This window comes from Micromesistius poutassou (genome assembly GCF_964030765.1).
Source record: "Micromesistius poutassou genome assembly, chromosome: 11".
In the NCBI taxonomy this organism is placed as follows: Eukaryota; Metazoa; Chordata; class Actinopteri; order Gadiformes; family Gadidae; genus Micromesistius; species Micromesistius poutassou.
In genome coordinates, this window is record NC_140281.1 from 14,131,254 (window position 1) to 14,159,048 (window position 27,795).

The following is a 27,795-nucleotide window of genomic DNA, read 5'->3' on the forward strand; positions in this document are numbered from 1 at the left end:
AAACTCCATGACAAGACTAGGAGGGGAGGAGGACTTAGAGAGGAGATGGGGAGGTGTATAGGGAGAGAGGAGGAGTGATGAGGAATCCAAACACAGTGATACGAGAGGAGGAGGAGGTGCAGAAACATGCTCTTTTATTAGGTGGAGAACAGGGGAACACAGGAAGTGATACGAAATCACAACAGTGTCGTCATAGTGATGTGAGTTGGGTACATTGGATGTTTGACAAAACAACGAAAAACCACTTAACAAGAACATGTGGACGGTGAAGAGAGTTATTGAGCATGCCATTTATGTCATAATGATGTCATAATTAAACCTTGGTACATTTAAAGGTTCGGTTTTCATAAATAATGTAAAGGAAAGGGGGAGGGGTCATATTCACAAAGGCTGAATGACAGTGAAGACGATGAGCTGAAGAGAGGAAACAAACATGTACAAACAGGAAGTAGAAACTTGAAACCGAACACCCAGTCTACAGTCGGGTTATAATTCTGCTTCCTCTCTCCTCTCTGCCTCAGCATATTCTAATAATAACAACCTTGTATTATATTATAATTATTTATGTTGCCTTCACTGCAGCAAATTCAAACAAATACATTCACCATCCAAAGGTCACACAAATAAAAACTACAACTGTTATTATATATCTTTGGCATGCTTTCTTATTCTGTAAGATATGAATCAAACTAACGGGTATCAGTCTAATCTTGCACCAAATGAGATTTCTGGATCGTGTATCAACACAAATACACTGAACCTCTGTTATCTAACCCCAAAACCTGCATAACACATCCTCAACAATCTAGTTTCCCTGTTTATTTCTCGTCTGTTTTTTGCTATCTTCTATACAGATTCCAAGCAGACGTCTACTTCTTGCCGCCCAGGTCCGCCGGGTGATTGAAGACACTTACGGTGAAGTCCCCGCTCTCCGTCCCGAACTTGTTCTTCACCAGGATGCTGTACTTGCCCGAGTCGTCCGAGTTCACCTTTGTGATGGTGAAGCTGGCGAACTTCCCTGACTCAAACTTGAGGAGTAAGTGGTCGTCAGACACAATCTCCCGTTCGTTCTTCAGCCAGGTCACCTTGGGCAAGGGGTCACCGGAGATATTGCAGGTCAGGTTCAGCGCCTGAGAGAGAGGAGAGGATAGAAGGATTGAGGAAGAAAATAGACCTCCTGAGACACACGGTGGACGGGTAGTGCAGTGGATATTGGTTTCGGAGGAAGCGGTGAAGTTTAGAGCAGAGTAGGTTTACAGAAGAGTTGAATAGTGATCTGCCAAGAGTACATAGAATAGTTATAGAATAGAGAAGATTTGCATAGCGATTCACAGAGTTCATAGTCATTTTAAAATAAAGTAGTTTTAGAAAGGATTTGAGTAGAGTCATTTCATATGCAGTAGAGTAGTGTAGTGAGTAGAGTAATTTAAGACTAGAAAATAATCAACTGAGGCTAGATTAGGCGCCTGTCTGTTGTCATGATTTGATTGGTAAGCCTGTGTTAGAGTTATGTGATGAAGGGAGCCTGTCTTGGTGACCTACCTTCCCCTCCTGGATGGTGACCACATCAGGCAGACCTCCTTTCACACGGGCCCTGTCTGGAAGAAACACACAGGAACTAGGAACACACCCACGAGGAACACACATCCACTAGGATATGACATATTTACTAGGAATGCCATGGGGACACATTTACTAGGACCACGGCCACTGTGATGTTAACACCAATGTGTTTACATGGGAAAGAACATGAGCACCAATATCCCCAGCACTAGAGGACGGTTCAGGTCAGGTTGAATCTGAATGGATTGATGAACAGACTTACTTCTTTCAGCGATGGCAGCAGCCCTGAGGAGAAAAAAATCAAAGGTGGAAGAAATTATTAGATGACAAAATGAGTTCATGTCATAGTTGTCCTGCTGAATGCTAAACAAGTTACGTCATCGTTACGATCAAATCAAACAACAGAGTCACTTACTTCAGTCTCTGGAATTCTGCGACGGCATCGTCGAATGCTTGAAGACAAAACAGAGAACATGTGAGCAAGTGGTCGCTGAGATCCAGTCCAGTCTCGGGAACCAGTACACAAGATGACTGAGGAGGGATTTTGTCCCATGAACCAATTTTTTGGTGTGAACAATCTTGGCGTCCCCAACATTTCTAAATGAATACTAGAAGTTTGCCCAACCATTCAAACCTATTAAAATTATTTTTGAAATGTTCAAATATCTATTGCTTTTAACTCTACCCTAAAGTTTGGGAAAACTGCAGTACAGAACCAGCACAGACCGAAGTATTAGCACAGACCCAAGAACCCGCACAGACCGAAGTACCAGCACAGACCCAAGAACCAGAACAGCATCTAGACTCTAGAACCAGCAGAGACTCTAGAACCAACCAGCACAGACTCTAGAACCAGAAGAGACTCTAGAACCAGCACAGACTCTAGAACCAGCACAGACTCTAGAACCAGCACAGTCTCAGATTCAAGAACCAGCACAGCCTCAAGTGGGTCTGGGGGCAGCTGACCTTGTCCGGCCAGCTCCACGGTGCGGCGCAGGCCTCCCTTGCCATCGTTGAACTCAATGGCGTACTTCCCCGTGTCCTTCTCCGTGGGCTCCTTGATCTGCAACCACAGCTGCTCGCCCACCACTCCGCTCTTAATGCGGTCTGAGAAGGCGATGGCTGAGTCTCTGGCAGAGGACACACAGAGGAGGGGGAGTGGAGTTGTTATTTAACCAGGAATAACCTAACTTGTCAGAAATAAAGAACTTGTCAGGGGGGTTGTGGGGGGGCGGGGGTGGGGGAGACGGCACAGAGCCTGAAACCAAAATCTACTGTTCAGTCTAATTCCTGGTTCAGCTGTAGAACTTTCCATCTGAACTCCATACTGATAGATAGGGGGATAGATAGGGGTTAGGACGGCTCCCAGCCAAAAGGATGGTACTGGAAGAAGCTTTGGAGATACAAGCATCCAACAAATGGTGTAAATGACTCACTTGTAGTGCCATGTGACTTGGAGCAGGTCATTGTAATAGCTGACGAAGGTGTAGAGGCGGATTCCCTCGTCTGTGCTCGTGATCTTCAGGGGAGTGGAGGAGTTAGCTGGAGAAACACAGCCGAGAGGCGAGTTAATACGAACAACCAAGAGAAGACTAAAGGGACACATAATTATAATGGCAAAAAAATGGTTCTTACCAATTACACTGAACACTTCATTCATCAGATCCCTGAAACCTTGAAAAGAGAAAATGTACATTTAATGCATCATACAAATTAATTAAATTAGCTAAAATTTGTATGATTATGATTTAGACATGTGTTCGCCGCCTTTTGATGGCGGCAAACTCCCCAAAGTGCTAGTGCTAGTGTGTAGTTATTCTTTAATGCAGAGGTGCAGTTACCTTGATCTGTCAGATTCAACGTAGACGTGTCCTTTCCTCTGTCGTCCTTCAGAACGATGTTGTACACACCGGAGTCCTTCTTGGAGATCTGGTGGAAGAGGTCACAGCATGAGGTCACGCAAGGACGTGAAATTCAGGCCTAATATACAGGACCAGTTTACAGGAAAGCCGGGCTTGTCCCTTCCTGCTTTGGATGCTGCAGGACTCATATAAAGGACGCAGGTGCAAAAAAGCCAACAAACAAACAGAACAAACAGACAGATGAACTGTTGGATGAAGAGATGAACACAAAACCAATGCCAACTTTAAGTTGTCTCCAGGTAACTTCGTCGACTGTGTCGACTGTGTCCGCTGTACCAGCGACTGCACGGGTGCCGCGCTGAAATGGCACACAGGTGAGAGGTTTATGTATGCTACTGCTAATAGCATTAGCCTGACGCCCTCACATCAGAAAGCTAGCAAGATACTTGATGCGATGATGACCACGGGGTCATCTAGGGCTAAGGAGGCATTCCCTTATAAGCACATCTTATCGAACCAGACCATGTTGACACAGAACGAAACAATGGGATGAAGATAAAGACAATGATTGACAACAAATGAAAAACAAATACCTTTATATTGAGTACCTTAGTAGAGCAATCATAGAAGGACAGAAAAGAGGCCAGAACAGGAGCACAGTACTGTATAAAATATGCTGAACTGTGACCTTTGCATATTTTGTACTTTTTAACAAACTGATCTGAACATGTTTTAAACATATCTCTATCGCAAGGGTTAGGGTTTATCCATAGGTAAAATCAGGGCTCTCAAGTGTCACACATTGGCCATGACATTCACTCATTTCGGTCTTTTGGCTATATTTAATATGCCGCAGCGCCCAAAATTTCTCTGGCCACGCCACTCTCACTATGGAGGAATCAAATGCGTCTTCCGTGGATTTCTTAGTCGAGCCTGACACTTATCAGCCAATCAAAAAAAAGAAAGGGACTACACAATAGCCAATCAGAAAATAGTGCTATTGTATCTGCGTAAGATTTAAAGCAGCAACCAATGAAAATAAAGCATATGTCACTCTTGCCTGTCTTCAAAACTTGAGAGCCCTGTAAAATAATAAGTGTCTTCCAATTATGTTGGGCCAGACAAAAATATCTACCTACGGTATATTTGTACGGTTACTCCCATTGAAATCAGGGATGCATGGTAACTGGTTTCCTCACCTGAGCGATCTCCAGCTTCAGCACTCCCTCTGTGAAGCTGAGCTGCTGGTCGGACTTAATCTCTTGGCCGCCCTTCTGCCACAATGCCACTGTGTCCTTCTTGATGTTGCCCACCTTCAGGAGCACACAGCATGGGATCGTATGATATGGGGAGTCGTATGATATGAACACAGACCAAGGTGGGTCAATCACTACCAACTTAAAACTTTTAAAGGGCCCATATTTTATCACCAGGTGTGATGTTGTTTAGACCTTATTCATCGACCAAATTTGTTAGTGTGCTTTTTGGGGAAACCGTGACTGTAATGGAAATGCACTCTCAAAGCTACCTTGGTGAGGTAATAACAAGGAGAAAGAACTATTTTTCATCGTTTCCATTGATTTTAGAAGGTTTACCCACCCAATTACACACACCCGCTAGATGAATAATACTAATATCTTCACTGTACCTGCTATTCCAATTGTCGTATACTCGACAAGAAGCTGAACTAGACACTGAATCAGTGTCTAGTGTGAAGTGTTTTAGCGATTCTCCAACCAGGTCATCAGACATTCAACTGTGATTGTCTGAAAGTTGAAATTGGTCAGACCATCAACAGTCGAAAATGCCTTTAATGACGCTAAAGCACCTTAACTCTCCCAATTGGTCCTGATTCAACATTTCTCCTTTATCGTTGAACGGCGGGTTCTCAAAGCTTGAGGTCAAGGAAAAGGTTTTGGAATGCAGCCCTGGTGGTAAAATAGGGGACCTTCAACCCTTCGCCATTTGAGCCTCCTCCTTACCTTACACTTGAGGATCACACAGCATTCTGGAGTCACCTCGTATCCCAGGTACTCCACAAAGTGAGGACCTGTGGGAACAGCAGAGAAACTTTAAAACACCCATCTAATAGATGTAATAAACTGATATATAAACAGCTGTACTGTACACATAAAGTAATACTTACTCAATAAAGTAATATTTACCTTGTTTCCTGACCCACTCCTTCATCTGGAACTCAGACTCCTTCTGTAGAGCCTTGAACACTAAACAAGGAGTCAGAAAACAACTTTAGCATCTAGCATAGGATGAGATGTGAACAGATCCACCTCTTTTCCTTATCTAGTATAGCAGTCCACATCCACCTAGTGAGGCACCAAGTTTTTATTTTTATTTTAGTGACTTGTTGCGGAAAAGTCAGACCACTGCTGTAATTGGTCAGGGATTTGTATTCCGAGTATCCCGTTCGTCTGTCGGTCAGATATGGAAAAATTACGTAAAAATTACGGAATGTTACCCAGAAGCGGAGTTGATGTTGCAGACTAACGCACCTATGAAGCAGAACTCTCTTAAATTACAAAATTGCGAGTGTGACTTACCGTTTTAATAATATCCTGTAGTTTGACACTCAATCATCTGGGTTTAATAAAGCATCATTTTATCTTTATAATCTAGCATGCCCAGTTCCTCTGAAGACCATGGCAGGAGCAAATACCGAAAGTGTTCTTTAACAGATTCCAGCCCGAGGAGAGGATAATGTCAATATACTGTCTCATTGTGAGAGACACTTCCAGGTAACTCTCAGGTCCTCCACCCAGCAGGGGGCAGACATACCATCTCCTATCAGCACCAGACTGGACTGGTTGGTGGCCTTGCCGTCCTGCAGCTGGAAGGTGTAGGTCCCTTCGTCCTTCGGTGTCAGGGACTCCATGATCATCTCAATCACGCCCGTGTTCTTGTCAAAGTTCATCTTGTACTTCTGCAACATGGGGAAGCATAGACAATACATAGCCAATGATACATACGCAATGATACATACTCAATGATGTACACTTAATTAGGCAAATATCATAGGGTTGCAAAGAACTCAATTTGCACCAAAGAACAAACCCAGCGCATGAAGATAAAAGTGTACTATTGGTTAGATAAGGACTTACAATATAACTTGTACTTACTTACATTGGTATTTACAAAGTACTAGTTCTTAGAGCACAAATATAAGACTTCCTCACAGTGTTACTAATAATACTATTGGTGGTAGAACTGTGTACTGCTGTACACTGACCTCTCCTGCAGACAGACTTTTCTCATTGAACACATAATCCACTTTTCCATTGGCGGACATCTTCTCTGCCTGCAGCCAGAAACGAACACGTCCCTTCTCCTGTAGCTCCACGGCCAACTCTGACTTCAGGGGAATAACTGAACAAAAATCACAGAAAACAATGCCTGAGGACAGGTAGGACTCCCTTCACTAAGACGAAAGGATGCAGAATAATCAAGTGTGTTTCGACACAGTGCCAATACATCTTAGGCCCAATGTCTACAGTCTAACCCATAGGCATCCTACAGCACAATGCCTCCTCACCCATACCTGCTGCTCAAAGACCTGCATCTGAACTCACTGTAACTTAGGTCACTTTGTGTTAAAGTATCTGATCAATTACTAAACAATAGTATAGTACTGTCACTGTGAAACATCAACCGAAGTATCTTTGAAGACAGGGGCCACTCACTGGGGAACTTGTGGTCGTGGCTGGTCTCCAGAAGCTTCTTCAGCTCTGTAGGGCAGGAAGAAGAACATAATTAATGATGTGTCTCAGGAAAAGCTCAATCAATAAATTGATTGAGCTCTATGTATCATTGAAATATCAGGTCAGTTGATTTGGTAATTTATTGGATTTGTTAATTGGTTAATTGACTGTAGTCCTCTGTGCTCACCTTCCGCTGTGAGTTCGTAGCTGGCGGAGGCTCCGTCAGTGTGCGTGACGGAACAGGAGTATATGCCAATGTCTTCCTCACCAGGGGCGAGGAAGCTGGCTTTGGCCCTGCAGGTAAGGAGGGAGTAGGGAGGAAGGAGGAACAGACTCAGTACGGTGGAGAGAGTGCACGGATTAAGACGTTGTAGTAACACACAACACGGAACCTGAAGTTCAGAAACAGCCTCACTTGCTTCCCTTGGTTTCCACGGCGATGCGTTCAGTGTCTGAGATCTCCTCGTAGTTCTTGGACCAGACGAATTTAGAGTCTGTGCTCATCACAGAGCACTCGAAGTTCAGGGAGATAACGCCATTGTCGTCAACATCCACCACAATCTCCTTGGTATCTGAAACAAAGAGACATAACCTCAAACATTCATAACTCATTTGTTCATATTTTGCACTTTCTGCTCAGGGCTGCTCTACCTATTGTCGTGACGAGTGTGAATACTACCATATTACAAATAGCACACATTACTATTACTGTTCCCACTACTTATTTTACAACAGATGTTACTACTATTAAAATAAGACTATCGTCCGTCAATTTTTATGTTACTATGTATATATATATATATATTACTTATGTTACTGGTAAGTCTGGTACAGGGTTAATTCCTACCTGGTTTGGTACCATGGTTAGTGGCAGGGTTAGTGCCAGGGTTAGTTCCTACCTGGTTTGGTACCAGGATTAATTCCTACCTGGTGTGGTACCAGGGTTAGTACCTACCTGGTTTGGTTTCAGGGTTAGTTTGTACCTGGTTTGGTCTGGGCCAGGGTGGGCTCTGTAACCTCAGAAGCGTTTCCTACACCAGCGTTGTTCTGAGCTCGCACACGGAACACGTACTTCTCCCCTTCCTTTAGGTTCTTGATCTGCATATCAAAACACGCGTCATGTTAGATGCTCTGTTCCCAGGCCCTGGTGGCTGATGGGTATTTGCTAGAGGAAGTGACGTCGCTTCACCTTGATGAACTTGCTGTTGGTTGCCTTCTTGTTGATGCCTCGCCATGCCTCCTCAGAGGCCCCCGCCTCCTTCATGTCCACGTAGAAGCCGTTGACCGCGTCGCGACCCTGGTAGACCGGCGGTTTCCATAGCAACACCAGGGAGCTGCTGCGTACCTCAGTCACCAGGAGATCGTGAGGAGGCCCTGGGGACCAATCAGGAGGAAGCTAAAGGTCAGACCATACATTTAATTACTCCTCCTTTTTCAAAAATGATTTGCCTTACAATCCCCAGCTTTTCTTTTTCTTCATGAAAACCCTTCCTCATCTACTGAGACATGGGAGAAAGTTTGGGTACCATAGTCCTCCTCACCTGGCACAGCAATGGTCCACTCCTCACAGAGGAAGGTGTCGCTAGGCAACGAGGGGATGCCGACCCCCGCCATGTTGGCCGCACGCACCTGGAACTGGTACTTCTTGTTTTCCTTCAGGTTGCACACCTTCAGAGGAAAGACAGCAGACCCTTTACAATAAAGGTTCTTCTCAAACTCCATAAATAGATATACATGGACTGGTAGGTCTGGTATGCTGGTGCCTATACCTACTCTGCACTCAGTCCAGATGTCTTTCAGCAACTAGGTTGTGCGGCACTATAATCTGCTTTGGGTAAAAGCTTCAGCTAAATGAATGTAAAAAAATCAGATTGCTTGAGAAAGGATTGACTGAGAAATCCTGGAATAGATAGATCCACAAGTTCTAATTGCACACGGGACGGGACTTTTACTTTGAGGTGACGTGTTTTCTGAGCGAATGATTGGTTGAGACCGACACTCACCCTGTAGGCTCTGTCGCTGACCGACTGGATGTTGGCCTCGTGCCACTGGCCCTCCACGCCGTCGATGACCTCGCGATAGTCCACGAAGTAGCCGATGATGTCTGAACCGCCCACAAAGGCGGGCTGCTTCCACCCCAGCACCATGGAGTCCCGGACACACTCCAGGATGCTGATGCCGAACGGGGGCGCGGGGGAGGCTAAGGGGTGGGGGGGGGGGACATCACATGAAAGCGTTTCAACTCAAGAGCTCCGTGTTTGGCCGGTTAGTAGAAACTGAAGCTCTGGAATTGAACTGTCGCCTCTATGTTGTTTCTAGTGGGGGGCAGGATCGTTTAGTGGTCAGAGTGTCTGGCTTCCAGCTGAAGGGTTCTGGGTTTGAACCCCAATGTCCATAGTATACCTGTATCCTTGAGATTCTCTTCAAAGACATGTAAAGACATCACTGTAAGACACCTTGGATAACCTTGGTGACATTTAGGGAACTAATGATGGACTAGCAAGACCTCCAAGACCCAACAGTATGTCTAACATTACACGTATACATGTTGATGATGATTGGATGCATGATACGATAGGACTTGCGCTCTGTTCTGACCGACCAGATCATTCCAGATCATTCCGGTTGGTCAGTTCTTAAATAGTAGCGTTTTTTTAAGCTTCAGTTTCATGCTCACATTTTAAAGGACCTGTGTCCACAGCCAAAATCATATCACTTATATTACTGCAGAATAATGGCATAATACCTCATTAAAGGTAATCAAATTACCTTTATAGTCATTAAATGTGATATCACAGAAGGAATAGCATCCAACCACAGCACAACTGTAGCTTTAACTTGAATATGTTCCCGCCAATGGTTATTAGCTAATGATAATCATACAGTTAATGATGTAGTGTTTTAATGTCACAGTATTTTAGCATAAGTTTTCAATAACTTGCTTCTACATTAACATTAATGGTATACAATTCAATATTTTGAGTAATTACCATCCATTTTATATGTCCCACAAAAAAGTATATTACTATATAAATATATAAGTGTGTTATTTTAGTAGATACATATATTGTATATAGTGTATGCATTGCTATCTCTTTTTTCATATGCATAATTTATCACTAGGGTCCAGTTCTAGTTGTGATTGGTTGAGCCATTCTTCCAGGGAAAGGCAGTGATTGGCTCGTTCCTGTAATGACATAGACGTACTTGCTATGGCATCATCACTATGTTATGTGCGTGAACACCCATAGGGGGCGATGTTCTACACAGGAACCAGCCCTTAGTGGGAAAGTGACTAATGGTTTAATTTGCTGTGACAGAGGACTATCTAGGGGTGCAGTGGTGTTGAACCTGAGTTAGCTTCACAGTGACTTACCTTTGGCAGAATGTTCTCACCTGAAGATACTTTTAGACATATTATTATTCAGCTTTTTGTGATTGAGGATTCTTTCTTAAAATGTTTCAATTAGAGGCAACATTTTCTGCAATTTTCTTAAGGAATGAAGGAACATTTTACGAAAACACCTTGGTTCGAGGAGGGGAGAGGGATAAAAGAAGAATTGGTTTTTGTGTGTGTGTGCTGTGTGTGATATCTCTCTATCTCTGACCAGTCCTCACCTGTCGAGTCTCTCCTGGGTCTTTGTGCCGTGGCGTCTACAGAGAACTTACGCTTTTCTAACGGCTCTCTGCTGCCCCCTATGGCCTCTTCCTCGCCATTGCAGGCTGGGGCTAGGGACAGGGTTATGGGCGGGGTAATGGGCGCCGTTATGGGTGCCGATATGGGCGTGTTTTCGACCACATCCGATACTGAACCTGATCCCGACTCCAGTTCGGGGGCCCAAGAGACGCTGCCTCGCTTGGCGCCTTTGTTCAGACTCTTAGTGGCGGGATATTGGGACTCAACTGAATTAGCATTAGCCTTAGCATTAGCCGCGACACTCGCCTCGGCCTTAACTGCGGGCATGTCAGTCCGAGCGTTGCCCTTTAGAATGGTAGTGTCAGCGGGGGGCTGGACAGTGTCATGCGTGCCCGTCCAGCGTGGCCCGTGCTGGGTTAGTCCGCCCCTGTTCCCCCCCGGCCCCATTTCCGGCAACACACCGTGAGGAATGCCGCCCCCTACAGGAGTTAGCGGAGAAGAGCAGAAGAGCCGATTTTAGTTGAGCACAGGGTCCGTTCTGACCCCACACATTCCAACAGAAAACGGAAACAGAACAGACAGGAAGATACTGACAGAAACAGATAGATAGAAGTCAGATAGAACAGATAGAACAGACAGAACATACTCTTGTCTACAAAACATTTGTCTCTATATTAACATTAACAACAATATTAACAACATTTACGTTACAGTATTTGTTGTCTTCATCTGACTGACAGTTGGTCAATGAAGACAAGATGGCCGACAGGTGACATCTGTGTGTTAGGGGGGGGAGGAGGAGGAGGAAGGTAGCGTGTTAGGTAACATACGCGTGCACATGAGCTATAGCAGAGACGCAGAATATGTGCACAGGCTTCGTGAGGCTTTGTGTGCCTCATAATGAGGAGATACATATTTTGTTATTACGGGAAAAAAGGCCAATACATTTTTTCCCCCAATAATGTCATATGCTTCTCCGTATAAATCAATGAATGTGTAGAATTTAGAAATGAACTAAGTAGTATTAAAATAAATGATGCAGAAAAGTGTAGAACAATGCTACAACAGGAGGAGACAGGGTTTGAAACACCATGCAGGTGCTGGTTGCGGTGGGGGTGAGGGGAGTGTGTGGTACCTGTAGCACCAGGTACCAGGGGGTGGCCGACACATGTCGTGCCCAGGAGAGGTGGAGGAAAGTGGGGTGGAGGAGAGGGAGGTGGATGGTGGATTCAAAGGTGGGTGGCAGGGGGTGGCAGGGATGGTCATAACCATGGGAACGAGAGACGGCCTGGTTTGCAACACCTGCTGAGTTGGATCTCGATGACCCAATTTAGAGGACGTGTACAAGACTCGAGCCGCGGTGGGGTTGGGGGGTGGAGCGGGTGGGGTGGATGGAGCATGTGACCGTGCCTCGCAGTGTGATTGGATGACAAAGTGGAATCATGGGAAACAGAGTAGGTGATGTAGACGCAGATGGGAAGAGTAACACATTCTAGCCTCTCTTTTACCTCTACCTGAAATCCTTCTAATTAACATTCCTAATCTACTTAGTATACACTGATCACATATGCACTTCATGACAACAAGGTGAATCCTCATCATCATGGACAGTGATTGGTCTATGAGGTAAAAAAATGAAAGGACGGAGGGCCTTCTCTCTGTCACCCACCAATAGCGGCCTTGACCAGGACTGGCTCAGACTCCTGAGAGCTCTCGCTAATACCGGCGGCGTTCACCGCTCTCACTTTGAACACGTAGGTCTCGCCGGTCACCAGGCCATGGCACACAAACCTGAGGAGAGAAGGAAAACAGGGTGAGGAGCCAACAAGAATCCGGAGAGAGAGAGAGAGAGGGGAAACAAGGGGAGGAGCCAACCGGAACCTGGAGAGAGGGAAAACAAGGGGAGGAGCCAACCGGAACCTGGAGAGAGAGAGGGGAAACAAGGGGAGGAGCCAACCGGAACCTGGAGAGAGAGAGGGAAAATAAGGTGAGGAACCCGAGGAAGGAGACAAGAAGAACAAGCTGAGGAACCTGGACAGAGAGGAAACATGTAGTTTACCTGGACCCTGGTACAGGCTTGTTGTTGCAGGGTTCCCAGGTGTTGCTGCCCACCACGCTGGTCTCTATGTAGTAGCCCACCAGGTCCTTGGCATTGTGAGACTTCTCCCAGGAGACCACCACCGATGTGTCCGTGTTCCTGGTCGCCACCACACGCTCTGGGGCTGCTGGGACATCTGGAGCCCACCACGGACACCTGGTCAGGTGACTTCAGACTACAAACTACCTTCAAACTACAGTCGGTACATTTACATGCATAAACTGTGTGTGCGCGTGTGTGTGTGTATGTGCGTGTGCGTGTGTGTGCGTGTGCGTGTGCGTGCATGTGCATGTGTGTGTGTACAGTGTGTGTATATTGTGTGTGTATTCTCACCCAGCTTGTCTCCCACGGTGGTGGCCTCGGTGGGGGGGGACGGCTCCCCCACCCCGGCTGAGTTGCAGCATCGAACCCGGAAGCTGTAGGACTTCCCCTCGGCCAGGTCGAACAGCGCGAAGCGGGGGGACTTCACCGGGATCTCAGTGTTCACCCTCTGCCAGCTGTCTGTCCCGGACACACACTGAGACACACACACACACGCACGCACGCACACACACACACACACACACACACACATACACACACACACACACACACACACACACACACACACACACACACACACATCATACACATATATACACACACATACACACATATATATATAAACACACACTCAAAAAAACACACTCACACACACATACACACATACACACACTCACACACACACACACACACACACACACACACACACACACACACACACACACACACACGCACACACACAATTAACATGAATGAACCCTGCTTTAGACCACCACAGCCCCAGGCGCTTTAACCTCCCCCGAAGGTCATGAAACCAGAACCCGGAGGGGTTTCCAGGACACGAGAGCAGGAGCTCAGTGAGACGGTTGTGGCTCACCTTCTCCACGTAGTACATGATGCCCTCGTGACCTCGCTCTCCAGGGGGCTTCCAGCTGAGGACCACATAGTTCTTGGTCGCCTCGGTCACCTCCAGCTCAAGGGGCTTCCCGGGAACCACGCCCTCTGATATGGGGGTCATAGGTCAGAGGGTTATTGGCCAACATTGAACTCAAGAGGAGGAAGATGTTAGCGTGATGCTTCTCCAGTTTAAGTTAAGGGCTGGGCAATATTTCCGACAGTTACATTGTTGTATCGTCTTTAAATGAAGTTATCGATTTATCATGATACCCAGTGTCATAGTCTAAGTCTGAGTTTTTAATCGTCAGAAGGAAAGACATATCGTGACATTTATCAATATTGTGTAAAATCCTGTCATTGGCGTAATAATATTTTTCCCATATCGACCAGCCGGATTCTGCTGGGATGCTAATCGGACGGCTAGGCTACCTGCTGGCTCCTCCTCCGTCACAATGATCTGACCGGTCACAGGCGCCGAAGTTCCTACGGTAACCACAAACACAGGATGTCACATCACAACCTGCTTATACAACTGATATTAACATATTTATAAACAGGAAGTCACAACACTTGTTCATACGATCGAGAGCTCATGGTGTATGCAAGCCTGCTTATAATACTGATATTAACATATTTATAGCATCCAAATGTCGCTCCATAGATATCTTTATGTCATACGAATCCCCCCATCACATGTTCCTACCTCTCATGCGGGCGCGGTCGGCGGCGTCCACGGCAGCCACGGGTTCGGAGGTGCGTGACGGGCGGCTCATGCCGCTCTTGTTGACGGCACGCACGCGGAAGGCGTAGGACCGCCCTTCCACCAATCCGGTGACGGGGAGGCGGGCGAACTTGACGGGGGTGTCGTTGCATTGGATCCAGTGGTTGGTTCCCACCTCACACCTGGAGACCAGACCAAGAGGTACGTGAGTCGGACCCGGACCTAACCGGGTGTAGCCCCACCCCAGCCCCCCTGCAATGTTCTTGATAGGACGGGCATGATGCTATGGTGATAGAACACCCTGGATTACTAATACAGGACCACAGGATGTGCACAGTAGGTTGGTATAGAATCTAGACTCTAGACTTTAGTTGGCCATCCGTAACACGTCCAGTCCAATCCTAGACGCTTTTCACCTATCTATTGTATTGAATTTGTTGTATGTATAAAACTAGCCAGTTAAAAAGTGTATATTATTACCACTATATATTATTGTTTTTATGTTCCAACCCTGAGGCCCCTCAGTGCCCTCTAGTGGCCAGTGGCCCTCAACTGGTCCAGACAAAGGTCTTATGTATTCCAGTTGGTAGGTGTCAGTGAGTGATGAACTGTAGCCGTGGGGTCACAGCTGTTGTTTTAAGTCCTTAAATCCTTCCCTTAGATACTATTTCTTAAAACAAACACAGGATATGGTCTCTAATAACTTTTTTTTGCCTGATTTGGGCAGTACTTGTGAGAACTGCCCGCTACGTATTAATTGAAAAACATTACTCACTCTAAATTACTAGCTCAAGATAATGACCTACTTACCTGCATGCAAATGAGTGACTGGCATGTATGCTAACAAACGACTCATCTGTATGCTAGCGATTGACTCACCAGTACACTAACGAGTGACTCACCTGTATGCTAACGAGCGACTCAACTGTATGCTAACGAGCAACTCAACTGTATGCTAATGAGCAACTCATCTGTATGCTAAAGAGCGACTCACCTGTATGCCAACAAGCGACTCACCTGTATGCCAACAAGCGACTCACCTGTATGCCAACAAGCGACTCACCTGTATGCTAAAGAGCGACTTACCGGTACACTAACGAGTGACTCACCTGTCCACAAAATATCCCAGGATGGAGTTCCCTCCGTCCACCGCCGGCTGCTTCCAGGAAACGATGGCGTAATCTTTGTTGGCATCCAGACAGCGCACATCCAGGGGAGCCCCAGGGGCCCCTTCCACCTCAGCATCCGCATCTGGCCGGTCATATACAAATATACCTTTTAGTAGCAGTATGTGTATGGGATAATGTACAGCGAGCCGGTCATTATTACAATACACACCCTGACAGGACCCCGACATGAAGCGAAGGGGTCTTGAAATACCCTGAAGGTACATAGTCACGTTAATTACATGGCTTCTTACTAAAATATACGGTTGGAAATAGCCTCCATAGCAACGGTCAGTTATTCATGGAAGCGCCCTGCTGTACAGAAATAACAGACTGTAGAATGCCTTGATTGACTAATCAGAATTTAGTTTTAAAAAAAGCTGTGTAATAAAATATAATATATACTGTAATATACACAACACTCCTCAGCATACCCATCTATCAGCAGAGTTAGGGTCAGATTCAATTACTGTATTATGGTTCTGTATTGTATATTCAGTACAGGACAGCATTATTGCATTGCTGTACTGCTATCTTAGAACACAAGCTACGTAGTTAAAACACTGGCTATTTTAAAACACTAGCTTAGTTTAAACAACTAACTAGTTTAAAACACTAGTCAACTAATTAAAAAATGGACAACTTTACAACACTTGCTAACTACTTTAAAACATTGTCTAGTTTAAAAGGCCAGCTGACTCATGGCTAAAATATGCCCATAGGTGATGGAGACTATATTGAGCTACAGTATCTCTCCTTCAATCAGAGATACGAGTGGAATCCTGCTTTGTTTACAGCGAGGCCCCGGCTGAGCTCTCTGGGAATAGCCCCCTCTCTATCTCCACTTTTACTGGCTGACCCTGAACTCTGCAGCAGGGGAAGGGGCTTTGTGTTGCTCCAACCTTCAATACTATTCACACAACACATGGTCCATGTGCTTAGTCCAAAGCAGTAACATATCAGGTCATCAGCATACAATAGCATCAGCAGGCAGAAAGACAGACGACAGACTGTCAGACGGCTACATCAACCATATTAATGTCAAACTGTGGCAGCTGAGTAGCTTTCCAAAAACTTTGTTGGCATCCATTTTAATGCCCTTGCTCATTCAACCATGTTATTATTTATTATTGTAGTTATCTGGTGGCACAGGAGGTGTTTGGTTGACACTGGGAGCTTGATCAAAGTCATCAAGTACTTATTGCGGGAATGCACACTTTGGCAACACTAAACAAACAAACCCTAAACACATGGTAGGGTGTACCAGGACATATGGTCCTGGTAGACTTCATATTTAATGATAGACAATTCTGGAGACCAATATATAAAGATGTTTGAGACATATCTGTAAGAGTAGGTCAAATTTGACACATAACAACACAACCTTGGCCTTGTATTATTCAGTCATTTCCAGTTAGTGGAGAGTAATTAACATGTTACTGAATGGTAATATCTTTCAACCTTTATCTTGTGACACCAGACACCTTGTGACTCCACCTGTTTGGAGGAGGCAGCGAGCACTCACCTCTGACAAAAACGTAGGCGGAGTAGGTCTCGTATCCGGACTTGGTGGTGATGCGGAGGGTGTACAGGCCCTCATCCTCCTTGTTGAGGTGCACAAGGGTCAGGGTGGCACGGTCGCCGCTCCAGTGCATCTGGTGCCACTTGCTGGGCGCCAGCAGCACGTCTGGCCGCCGGGATGGAGATCAACGGGATGTTAGCACACTCAATGACAACGTGATGACGTAAACACAGTCAACATCAATAGAACGATGTCGTCAATGTGATGATGCAAAATCAATCAATACGTGGATGTCATCGGTATAATGATGCAAAATGCAATGACACTATCAATGATCACTTGTTGATCCAAGTAGATCACATGTGACAGTTCTCTGATGCCACGCTGCTACGCAGTGGGGCCTCGAACCATAAACCCCAAGAATTAACGTACAGAGGCCAAGCCAAATGACCGCAGGGTCATAGTGTTCTTACATTGGGAATGCTTTGCCTTACACTCATAACCTAAGGACCCATGGGCAAGGCATGCACCATCCTCACCGTCGCGGTACCACTCCACGCCCGGCTGGTAGCGCTCCAGGTTGGGGTAGATGATGACGGTGCAGCCCAGGCTCATGGTCTCGCCCTCCCGGCCGAAGGAGACGCCAAACGTGTCCACGATGTGGGTCTTGAAGGTGACGCCGTACTCAGACACCAGGCCCTCTGGGGGACGGAGATGTTTGGATCAGTGGAGGGATGGGGAGGAGGAGCAGGAGGTACTCATGCATGCTTTTGGATCGTTAAAGGGGAGGAGTCACACTCTGGACTACTGCTTCATCCGTGTGTTATGAAACGCAGACTGCCACATCGACTCTGTTTTTGCGAAGAAAATCATGATGTTTTTGCGATGATGTCAGACCGTTGACATCAGTGGTCCGACTTTTCTGTGTTGTTTTCACAGAAAGGGAGCTTATGTGGCAAACAGCATTGTTATAACAGCAGTAACAGCAGTACTCGTGTGATGGTCCCCCTTTAAACAGCAAACGCTTTAGCTTCTTTAGCTTGTGAACAGGATGTCTAGCTAAGTGGACAACTACTACAACTAACTAGTTATCACTTATCACACTTTCACTTTCATTAGTTCTTTAATGAAAAAATGAATCGCCGGCTGATGGCTCGTTGAGAAAACCTTTTTAGAGACAGAGAGATGGGCAAAGGAGGGAAGTGGTGAACAAGAAAAACACAGATATTTGTTGCAGAGGGTAGGAGAGGGACAGTTGACACACACATCACACCCAAACCTCAAGAGGAGAAATCCTTTCCTCTCATACAGCCAAACATGAAAAATGAAGACGACATGAAGTAAAGGAATCAGAAATGACTCTAGTAGAGGGGAGACTGGAAAGAGACACAAGGTATGATGATGACGAAGATGATGATGATCATGAGCATGCTTGGCCACACAAGCAGTGACTGCACCACCAAAAACATCTAACTAGGAGAGGAGACCCCGGGGGTCTCGTTACCTCGTGGATAGGACCCTGGGTCGGCCCGCCGCAACAAGAGGAACAGAACTGGTGTTAGAGCTGAAGCACAAATAGACCCCTCACCCAACACTGTCACACCACCACCTAACACCATCACCCCATCACCTAATACCATCACCCCATCACACCACCACCATCACACCACATTTAAACACCATCACACCACCACCTAACACCATCACACCACCATCAAACACCATCACACCACCTAACACCATCACCCCATCACACCACCACCATCACACCACCTTCAAACATCATCACACCACCACCAAACACCATTACACCACCACCCAACACCATTACACCAACACCATTACACCACCACCATCATACCACCACCCAATAACCATCACACCACCACCCTCACACATCACCCTCACACCACCACCCTCACACAATCACACCACTATCAAACACAATCACACCACCACCTAACACCATCACATATCACTCCACCACCCAACACCATTACAACACCACCACCCAATAACCATCACACCACCACCCTCACACCACCACCCTCTCACCATCACACCACCACCCTCTCACCATCACACCACCACCCTCACACCATCACACCATCACACCACCACCCAACACCACCCTCACTACATCAACACCACTATCACCACCACCACCATCACTGTCAAACTGTCCCACCATCAACACCACACCACTACCCTCACACCATCATCCACCACCATCACACCACCACCAACACACAACCCTCACTCCATCAACACCACCATCACCATCACACCACCGCCATCAACACCACACCACCACCCAACCCCATCACACCACCATCATCGCACCATCACACCACCCTCACTACATCAACACCACTATCACCACCACCACCATCACCATCAATACCCAACCACCACCCTCACACCATCACCATCAACACCGCACTACCACCCTCACACCATCACCATTAACACCACACCACCACCCTCACACCATCGCACCCCCACCTTCACCACCACCTACATCTTCACCAAGCTAATCTGAACCCTCACCAACATCGGCACCACCACTGTCATCTACACCACGACACCGTCAGCACCACCAACATCATCTTGACCATCACCTGCACCACCACATTATCAACACCACCAACATCTGCACAACATAATATTACCATAACCACATCACATCACTACCCCTCAACACCATAACAATAACATTATCACCATCTCCCCCGCCAACTCAGTCATCATCCCCACCACCTCAAACTATACACCCCCCCGTCTCCATCACAACAATAATACCCCCACTAACCTGCCCACACAACCAGCACCACCAGAACTACCAGCACCAACCCACAATCCCAACAATCCACCCCCACCCCCCAAGTAGTCCAACATGGATGTGTTTTATGAGTCATCCATGACCCGCAGAGGGTCCAGGTATTAAAGTGCTAGTACATGTTACATGTACGCCAACGACACAATGTAAATAAAACAATAGATAAACAATGCATGTTAAAACACATTACAAAATAGACCTTTCAGATCTATGTATAACATAAAAACATAAAAACATTTCATATTTCCTCTTACGTCTGGGTGAAGGGTGGGATGTGTCCATTTCTCCTTTAAATCCTGAAATAAAGGAAAATAATTGGGTTATTAATTTAAGTTAGTCGTTATGACACTCACTAACGTACAAAAGCAATATTTTCAATGACTTGCTCAGATCTGGAAACTGCCCGATTACAATTTTACACTTAAGCAACCCTGTGAAACATAATTACAGATAAACGTAACTTAGTTTTGTATTTATTCATAAAATGTAATTCCATTTGTATAGCATTTATATATTAAGATGGTGCACTACTAACACTTTCTTAGAAGCTACTCCAATTTTGATTGTATGTAATCGTTAGATCAAAGCTAAATGCTTTGATCAAAAATCTAGTGATCAATGTACTGTACGTGTCTATGTGCTAGCTAGCTAGCTGTACGTCTTGCGGTGAAACGTACTCTTGACCACAACGGAAGCGTAGGCAGACTGCTCCCCCTTGGCGTTCATGGCAGACACGTGATACTGCGCCGTGTCATCAAAATCACATCTGGAAGAACAACATGCACATGTTTCAACTTTAACTGAACTTAAGTTTGAACTACACATGTAGCTAAGGGAGGAGATATCATTAAGGGGGGGACTTTTCTGGAGGGTAATATCACCAACGTATATCATATGATCTGCTGTAACAGACACACAGCAATTAATAGTAGCTTAAAATATAGATTAATTAAGCACTTTGTGTCCATCACTCTACATATTTACATATTTGACAGAGCCACAAATCCACAAATGCAGCACTATTCATTCTATGTAAAATAGGCATTGGGGTATAATGCAATAACCATATATGGTTCAGACCACTGAGCAGGATACGTAGGGGGGACATAAATAAAACCTTTAAAAAAGTGTTGTATGTGCAAATGATTTCAAAGGTGTGGTCGGCTTCTATTATTATTATTTTTTTAAATGACCAATTATTTAATGATGCCCGTAGCTCAACACCAAACATCCACACTTTTTAAATGGAAAATTTGGGAAAGCTGAACTTGACTTGACTAAACCTGTAACTCAACATCCACCATAGTAACTGAGACACACGTCTCCCACCTCCCCCCCCCCCCCCCCCTCCTCCACCCCACCCCTCCCCCCCTATGAACCGGTAAACCCAATCTCCCCCCCTCTCCCGGTTGAACGTTCCGTTACCCTGGTCCAGGAATACCACGAGATTAAATAGACAGCTCTCATGACGTCATGTGTGCCAGGTGCTGAAGGTCTCTTCACATTAAAAGCCCCCTGGCGTCTACCACCAGCTCATTATGTGTGTTTGAGTTAGCAGCAGCATCAGAGGCCCAGCGAGACCCTCAGCTTGGGTCGGAGGTCTAAAATAACCCGCAGGGGCGACTGGCTGAGTCCAGCGGGCTCCTGCGCTGCATTCTAGACTATTCCTGTTGTTATCTGGGGTGTCCGATTGAGCCGGGGCAGGAACAGAGCAGACCCTGGGGTGTGTGTTCTCAACAGCCCAGGGTCTGGGAGGAAATACCTCTCATACTCTGTTGACACATGTAGACTAAACACACTGTGTTGAATACAAACACACACACGTGTACATGTTAATCATAGTGTGTGTTCATCATGCTAAGTTTAATTTAAATAAAAGCCATGCTTTTTTTACTTTTCTTTCAATCATGAAAAATGTTCATGATTAAAACTATCAGAATAAACACGAAAATTAGGAACAACTCTAAAGTCCAGGAAATGACCTCATAATCAAAACTTGACCATTTCTGATCATCTTTTGGGTCTGTGGTGGACTAAGAGGACCTACCTGTCGATCTCCAGGGAGTGGACACTGTAGCTGCTCTCTATCTTATACTTGCCTGGGTGGGCAATGGGGTCGATGGTCACATTGTTTTTGTACCTTGTAGTGGAAAGCAGAAGAAGGCAGACAGGCAGACAGATAGTCGACAGGACAGGGAGAGAAATTGAAGTAAAACACTAAAAGATTGGCTAAAACCATCAGGAAAAGCTAGAGAAGGACAATGAAAGATGGGTAAAGGACAGAAAGCAAGAAGCACTGAAAGTAGATAGAATCAAGTGTGTGTGGTTGTGTTGGTACGTGTGTGCGTGTGTGTGGCAGACCTACCACACCACTTGTGGGTTAGGCCACCCACTGAGGGTGCAGTGCAGGCGCACACTCTGGTTCTCCCACACCGTGTGTGAGCGCGGTTTGATCACAAACTCCGGTGCGTGCATCAGGCTGTCCTTGTTCATTTTCTTGTGGTGTTCCTCGTTGTCATAGATCTGCCGGCATCGCAGACACCTCCCGTTAGCATCTCCGTTAGCATCAGCATCCCCCATTAGCATTAGCCAAACCGTTGGAATTTACATTCAGAATTAGCGTTAGCATAACATCACATAAACAGATGCTATCATGTGCTACATGCACAAGCAACTAACCAGGCCATAAAAAGTATCGCCTGTTTAGTTTATTTAAAAATAACAGTGAATTATTAACGATACTTGATGGATAACAAGATACTGGGCACGTGGGTATGTTATGTTCTGAGTCCCGGGCGCTCATCTGACAAGGTATTGGGGTAGACTGGGGCCAGGCGTGAGGACTGAGGGATGGATCACTGGATCATGGATCACTGGTGGCCTGAGGACTGAGGTCAGGAGTTTGTACTAGGGACAGGGTCTTAAATTAAGAAATTTCCTGTGTTCCCAGAAACAGGATATGGTGTGGTATGTCTCACCCTTTATGGTGGATTACTTGGCATAGTGGAGACAGCATCTTGGTGTAACCAGAGGTTTTTATAACACTTGGTGGTGAACCTAACTCAGGGTGGTGGATCTGTTTAAAGATAAATACTCCCTCAGCAATTAAGCTAACCCCTTGTCATATCGACTTTCGTGTTCTCGGCTCTGAGAACCAAACCCTAGAGTCCCCAAATCTAACCGTTATCGTTTAATGGTCTCTGGTTGGACGGCACACTCACACACTTCATGGATTCTATAACAACTAAGTTGCAAATGATGAAAAAACACAAAAATGTGTATTCAATAAAGACTATTGTTATTATCTCTCTATTTACATGAAAGCTTCTAGGTGGAACTCCTCCATGAAATCACGGTGTTGTGATGTCATCACAGAGTTGTGATGTCATCACCGGGTTGCGATGTCATCACCACTGACCGTTTTGCTGAGGGAGATGCGTTCAGCTGATTCGCGCATGGTCACCTTCCTGGAGCTGACCTCTGACCTCTCCATCTCCAGCCCGCTGGTAAACATATCCTGACCCCACATGGAGGCAGAAGTCGCCTTCAAGCGTGAATCTTCTACACCCGAATACCCACCAGCAAACTCCAGACTAGGAGGTCCAGTAGGAGGGGGAGCAGAGAGGAGAGCATGGGCAGGGGGTATGATACAGTATAACTATTAACTATTATACTGCTATTTAGATCCAGGAGACACCTTTTACTTTTCAGATATGTCGGAGCAGGTATCGTTACAGGTTATTTTGCCCAAGGATGCCTACAAGTAGTCTGCGGACATTGTGGTTAAGACATATAACTGTTTGGCATGGGAGTCAAACCACTAGCAAGCACCACTTACAAGACACACGGTCGTGGCATTTTAAGTTGCCAATTCGCCATAACATTGCTGTTGACGTGCAGTTTGCACCTTCTGCTTTTGGAGTGTCAATACTGCAGAGGTGCAGACACGCAACAAATGAATCTATGAGAACCTATGAATGACATATGAATCGTGCAGCAACTATAAATTAGGTTTAAGAGGCTGGCGCATCCTTTGCATCACTGTCCAGGTGCCATGTTAAGAGAAGTTGCATATAGGCTGGGTATTAACAGCACATTCTACTCCATCTATGAGAGATCTGCCCAGATCTTTCACACATAGGGGGAGATGCTTTAAGCTGTTGTTTAGATACCTGCCCCTGAAGATCGGCACTACGTAGCCGATGATGTGGTGCTCCCTGTCCACCGCCAGATGCGTGGCCTTGGCTCTCTTGGTCAGCTGGCTGCTCTGCTCCAACCCAGAGTAGGAAGACGCTGTGAGGCTGAGGTGCACAGAACACCTGTCAGTCTGTCTGTGGTACAACCAGAGGCAGGTGGCCTACTAGAGCGACCAGACATGGTAAGTATCTCTTTGGAGATGAGGGAGGTTAGGCCAAGATGAGATGAAGTGTGGGTTTAGGTTTATGGAGTCACCAGGTGAGGGAGATGGTTTTTAGGTTTGGACGCATGTTAGATATATTCAACGTTTTAGACCCCAGACCTGAGATTTTTTCTGCAACACAGGCAAGATTTGCCTTTCAGATTCTACCCTACTTTGATTGAAATGCCAGCAACATTTTTCCTACTGTAGGCTACAGAGCCAACAGAAGACTGTTGGAACCTGATGCAATAAAACCACAGATAGTGACACAAAACATTCCTTCTGTTCCACTCAGTTCATTCCAGCAACCTTTTCAGATGTTTTTATTTGACCGAAGATGTTTGGTCAAACCCTCCAAATCCCTGTGTGTTTCTCAGTTTGAACAGTTTGCACACATGTCATTTGAGAGAGATGGGTGCAGCAGCTTGGTTGAATGTAGGTTATAATGTCAGGAGGACCTGGTTTGAGCATAGGGGAGCTGGAGAGGAGAAGGGGGCTTGGACAATAGGGAAGAGATGGACAAGGAAGAGATAATAATCTCAATCTTGATCTAGTGCTAGTTCCGGTGGTCATTGTATGGATGTATGTATATCATGTACATCTTATACATCATGTATGTCATATAAATCATGTACATTCTTTACATCATGTGCATCCTATACATCACGTTCATCATATAGATACATATATGTATGCATTCATATGATGAACACTAGATACAGATTAGGAGATAACAGACATTTGCTGCATGATCAACTGATATATTATTGATCCTCTATGAGATGAACTGGTCCACACCAACACCAATCAATTGTCAAGTCAACAGCATTGTATGTTAGCCTTCCATATTCAATCCAATTTAGGATATCAATCACAGCCTGAGTACAGTACCATTCAACCAGTGCTGTCCTATGCACTTGGGCCAGTCAAGGTTTGCAATAGGGCTCACAGTTACCCATTCACACCCATCAACACACCTGCACTGGACCAGCACGCTAGCTAACCACCACCACCACCACCACCTTGTCAGGAACAGATAGGAGTTAGATGCCTTGCTTAAAGAAATGTGTATGCATACAGGTTCCCCCCAAACCAACAGAATAACCTAATTGGTTCCCCCCAAACTAACAAACTAACCGAACCGGCCCCATCAAACTAATGACTTAACACAACCCGGGCCTTGACCCATGAAGCCATAAAACTCAGAAGCTTCATGTAGCTCTGGCCACGCGGGGCCACCATGACATTGGCTGCACCATGCGGAATGCACAGCACAATCTCCTGTTTCAATCTCCCCCTACAGAGTAGCATGTCATCACATAGTGGCCCTCTGCAGCTCCTCAGAACACAAGAGTACACAACCCTAGATTAGAGAAGCACCTCAAACCCGACGGGACAGAGATGTTAGAGGCGGCAGGCAGAAGACTTGCACACACGGTTCAACAAAGTTTAGCAGGGTTTCAGAGACCGGTCGGGAAAGATCGGTTTCCGGTCTCTAAGGGCGCACTCACAATAGGCCATCTGTACTGTGCCAGAGTAGGTTAAAGTCTAGATCGTTTGGCTAGTGTGAGCACGCCATCTGTACTCAAGTACAGTTAAATTCCGTGGCCTCAGTACACTTCAGAGGTGTGCTCAGGCCACGATACAGATGCTTATGAGCCGACACGCACACCCACACGGATACGTACCCATATGTATAAGAGGCAACCGTACTCAGGCCCAGTTGAAATTGCCTAGTGTGAGCACAGAGGCCAGCGCCACATGGGAGGGGGGGGGGGGGGAATCATCGGCACAGGGCAACTTTGCCTAGTGTGAGTGCGCCCTAAGAAAGATATGAATATGAAATGAAGCAGGAATGGGGGAGGTTGTGGGTGGGGGGTTGGGGGTGGTGTTACTTGATAAGGGATGCCAAGGGGAATGAAGACCAGCCAAGGATCCGATGGAGTGACTTAATGAAGGGGGAGGGGTGCTGGAATCAGGAACCAGGGGGCAGCAGTGTGGTGATCAGGGTACAGCATCCTGGAGGTCAGGGGGTTAAGACAGGGGCTTCAGGATTGGGTTCCAGCAGCCTGGAAGAGGGAGTTAAGAGGGGCTTCTGCCCTGGGGTACAGAAGCCTGGAAGAGGGAGTTAAGAGGGCCTTCTGGCCTTGGGTACAGCAGGAGGAGGGGGTTAGGATGATCTTGGGTGGAGGGATGGAAGGATGGAGCTCTCCTCCTTACCCCCTGCTGGTGCTGGTTCTGGCGCTGGCCAGGGCGTGGCCAGTACAGATGTGGGCTGCATAGCCGCTGGAACAGGTGTGGGCAGGATAGCCGCCACTGGTGCAGATGTGGGCAGGATAGCCACTACTGCTCCTGCTGCTAGCGCGGTACTTGCTAGCCAGCACCTGGGTCTCGGTGCTGCGGTAGTCGTGGTCGTAGTGGCGCTTGTGCTTCTGGTAGAACGGAAGGGACCCCGACATCCTGGAGCCGGATCAGTCTCCTGCCCCCGCGTCAGTCTACCCAGCGGTCAACAGCAGGCGTGAGGGGTGTTAAGAGGTCAAGCTGCTCCTGGCTTATGAAAGGTAAAGGTTTGGGCCAGGTTTTGGAGTCAAACGTCCTGTTAATGAGCTCCAACCCAGAGATTCAGCTGAGGAGGGATGTCAGCTGGTGCAGTGGGAGGAGCTGAAACATGGCAGGACTTTTACTTTGTGAACCTGATCCTCTGCGAGTGAAAGCTTGGAGATGGACTTTCTGTCCTTTGAGAAGGCATAGCTCCGTATTTGGGGGCATTAATGAACATAAATGTCAGCCAACTATACTTATTGCTTTAATACCAAAGTTGATATCAAAGTTTGCTTTTAAAATGGTTTCATGTTTAGTAAAGACAAACACAAGAAATCAAAACATCAAATAATATAATAAAATATTATTACACCTGTATGCTTAGGTGGCATGGTCTTACCATTCAAGTAGGCTAACTCGTTCAATTTAAATCAAAACATTCCAATAACTTCGATACACAAATAATGCTCAACCAAGCACCTTGTCAACATGCACGTCCAACACAACAATATGCAACAAATAACAATCAGCCATATAGTTAAGTTTAAACAACACACTTACCCTGGGAAAAAAGTTAAGTCACAAACTCCGAGTTTTACCTCGAATAACGACAACGTCCGTCCTCACTAGTTCACACTACGTTGGTTATTCCGGTGACGCGTCAGGTAGGTGCCGTGGCGGAAAACGGGCAGCGGCCGGCACATCAGAAATAATACCGGTGCTCGGCGGAATGCAGAGCGGACGGGCGCGTCCTTTTATGGCGAGGGCGCGGATAAATATAGCCACTCGGACGGA

General features: G+C 46.2%; 1 protein-coding gene across 7 annotated transcripts; it reads right to left on the reverse strand.

Moving 5' to 3' along the window:
• Positions 1–110: 110 nt before the first annotated feature.
• myom1b (myomesin 1b) lies at positions 111–27,729 on the reverse strand. 7 transcript variants are annotated; one of them, XM_084475048.1, is made up of 36 exons: positions 27,600–27,729; positions 24,233–24,361; positions 23,479–23,653; positions 22,426–22,583; positions 22,108–22,200; positions 20,738–20,826; positions 20,315–20,356; positions 17,761–17,922; positions 17,225–17,386; positions 15,643–15,784; positions 14,516–14,715; positions 14,242–14,295; positions 13,793–13,917; positions 13,207–13,390; positions 12,835–13,009; positions 12,445–12,566; positions 9,142–9,338; positions 8,680–8,806; positions 8,328–8,512; positions 8,122–8,236; positions 7,554–7,710; positions 7,326–7,432; positions 7,121–7,165; positions 6,670–6,806; positions 6,219–6,363; positions 5,591–5,650; positions 5,408–5,475; positions 4,625–4,738; positions 3,405–3,492; positions 3,199–3,237; positions 3,000–3,105; positions 2,530–2,693; positions 1,979–2,015; positions 1,826–1,848; positions 1,543–1,598; positions 111–1,130 (listed from the first exon to the last, which is right to left on the reverse strand). In XM_084475048.1, exons 3-36 carry the CDS (start codon positions 23,587–23,589, stop codon positions 870–872), a joined length of 4,050 nt encoding a protein of 1,349 aa, XP_084331174.1. In that variant the 5' UTR covers positions 23,590–23,653; positions 24,233–24,361; positions 27,600–27,729; the 3' UTR covers positions 111–869. The 7 variants fall into 7 exon arrangements, with proteins under 7 accessions (XP_084331174.1, XP_084331173.1, XP_084331179.1 ...); XM_084475047.1 differs by having other exon boundaries at positions 27,562–27,719; XM_084475053.1 differs by lacking the exon at positions 27,600–27,729 and adding an exon at positions 26,680–26,933.
• Positions 27,730–27,795: the final 66 nt, after the last annotated feature.

Coding starts and splice junctions, on each gene's coding strand:
- myom1b (XM_084475053.1), bottom strand. CDS start 26,918: ATGTCGGGGTCCCTTCCGTTCTACCAGAAGCACAAGCGCCACTACGAC. Junction 23,654..24,232: donor GTGCCGATCTTCAGGGGCAG/GTATCTAAACAA, acceptor TGGACCTCCTAG/TCTGGAGTTTGCTGGTGGGT. Junction 7,433..7,553: donor GTGGAAACCAAGGGAAGCAA/GTGAGGCTGTTT, acceptor CCTTACCTGCAG/GGCCAAAGCCAGCTTCCTCG.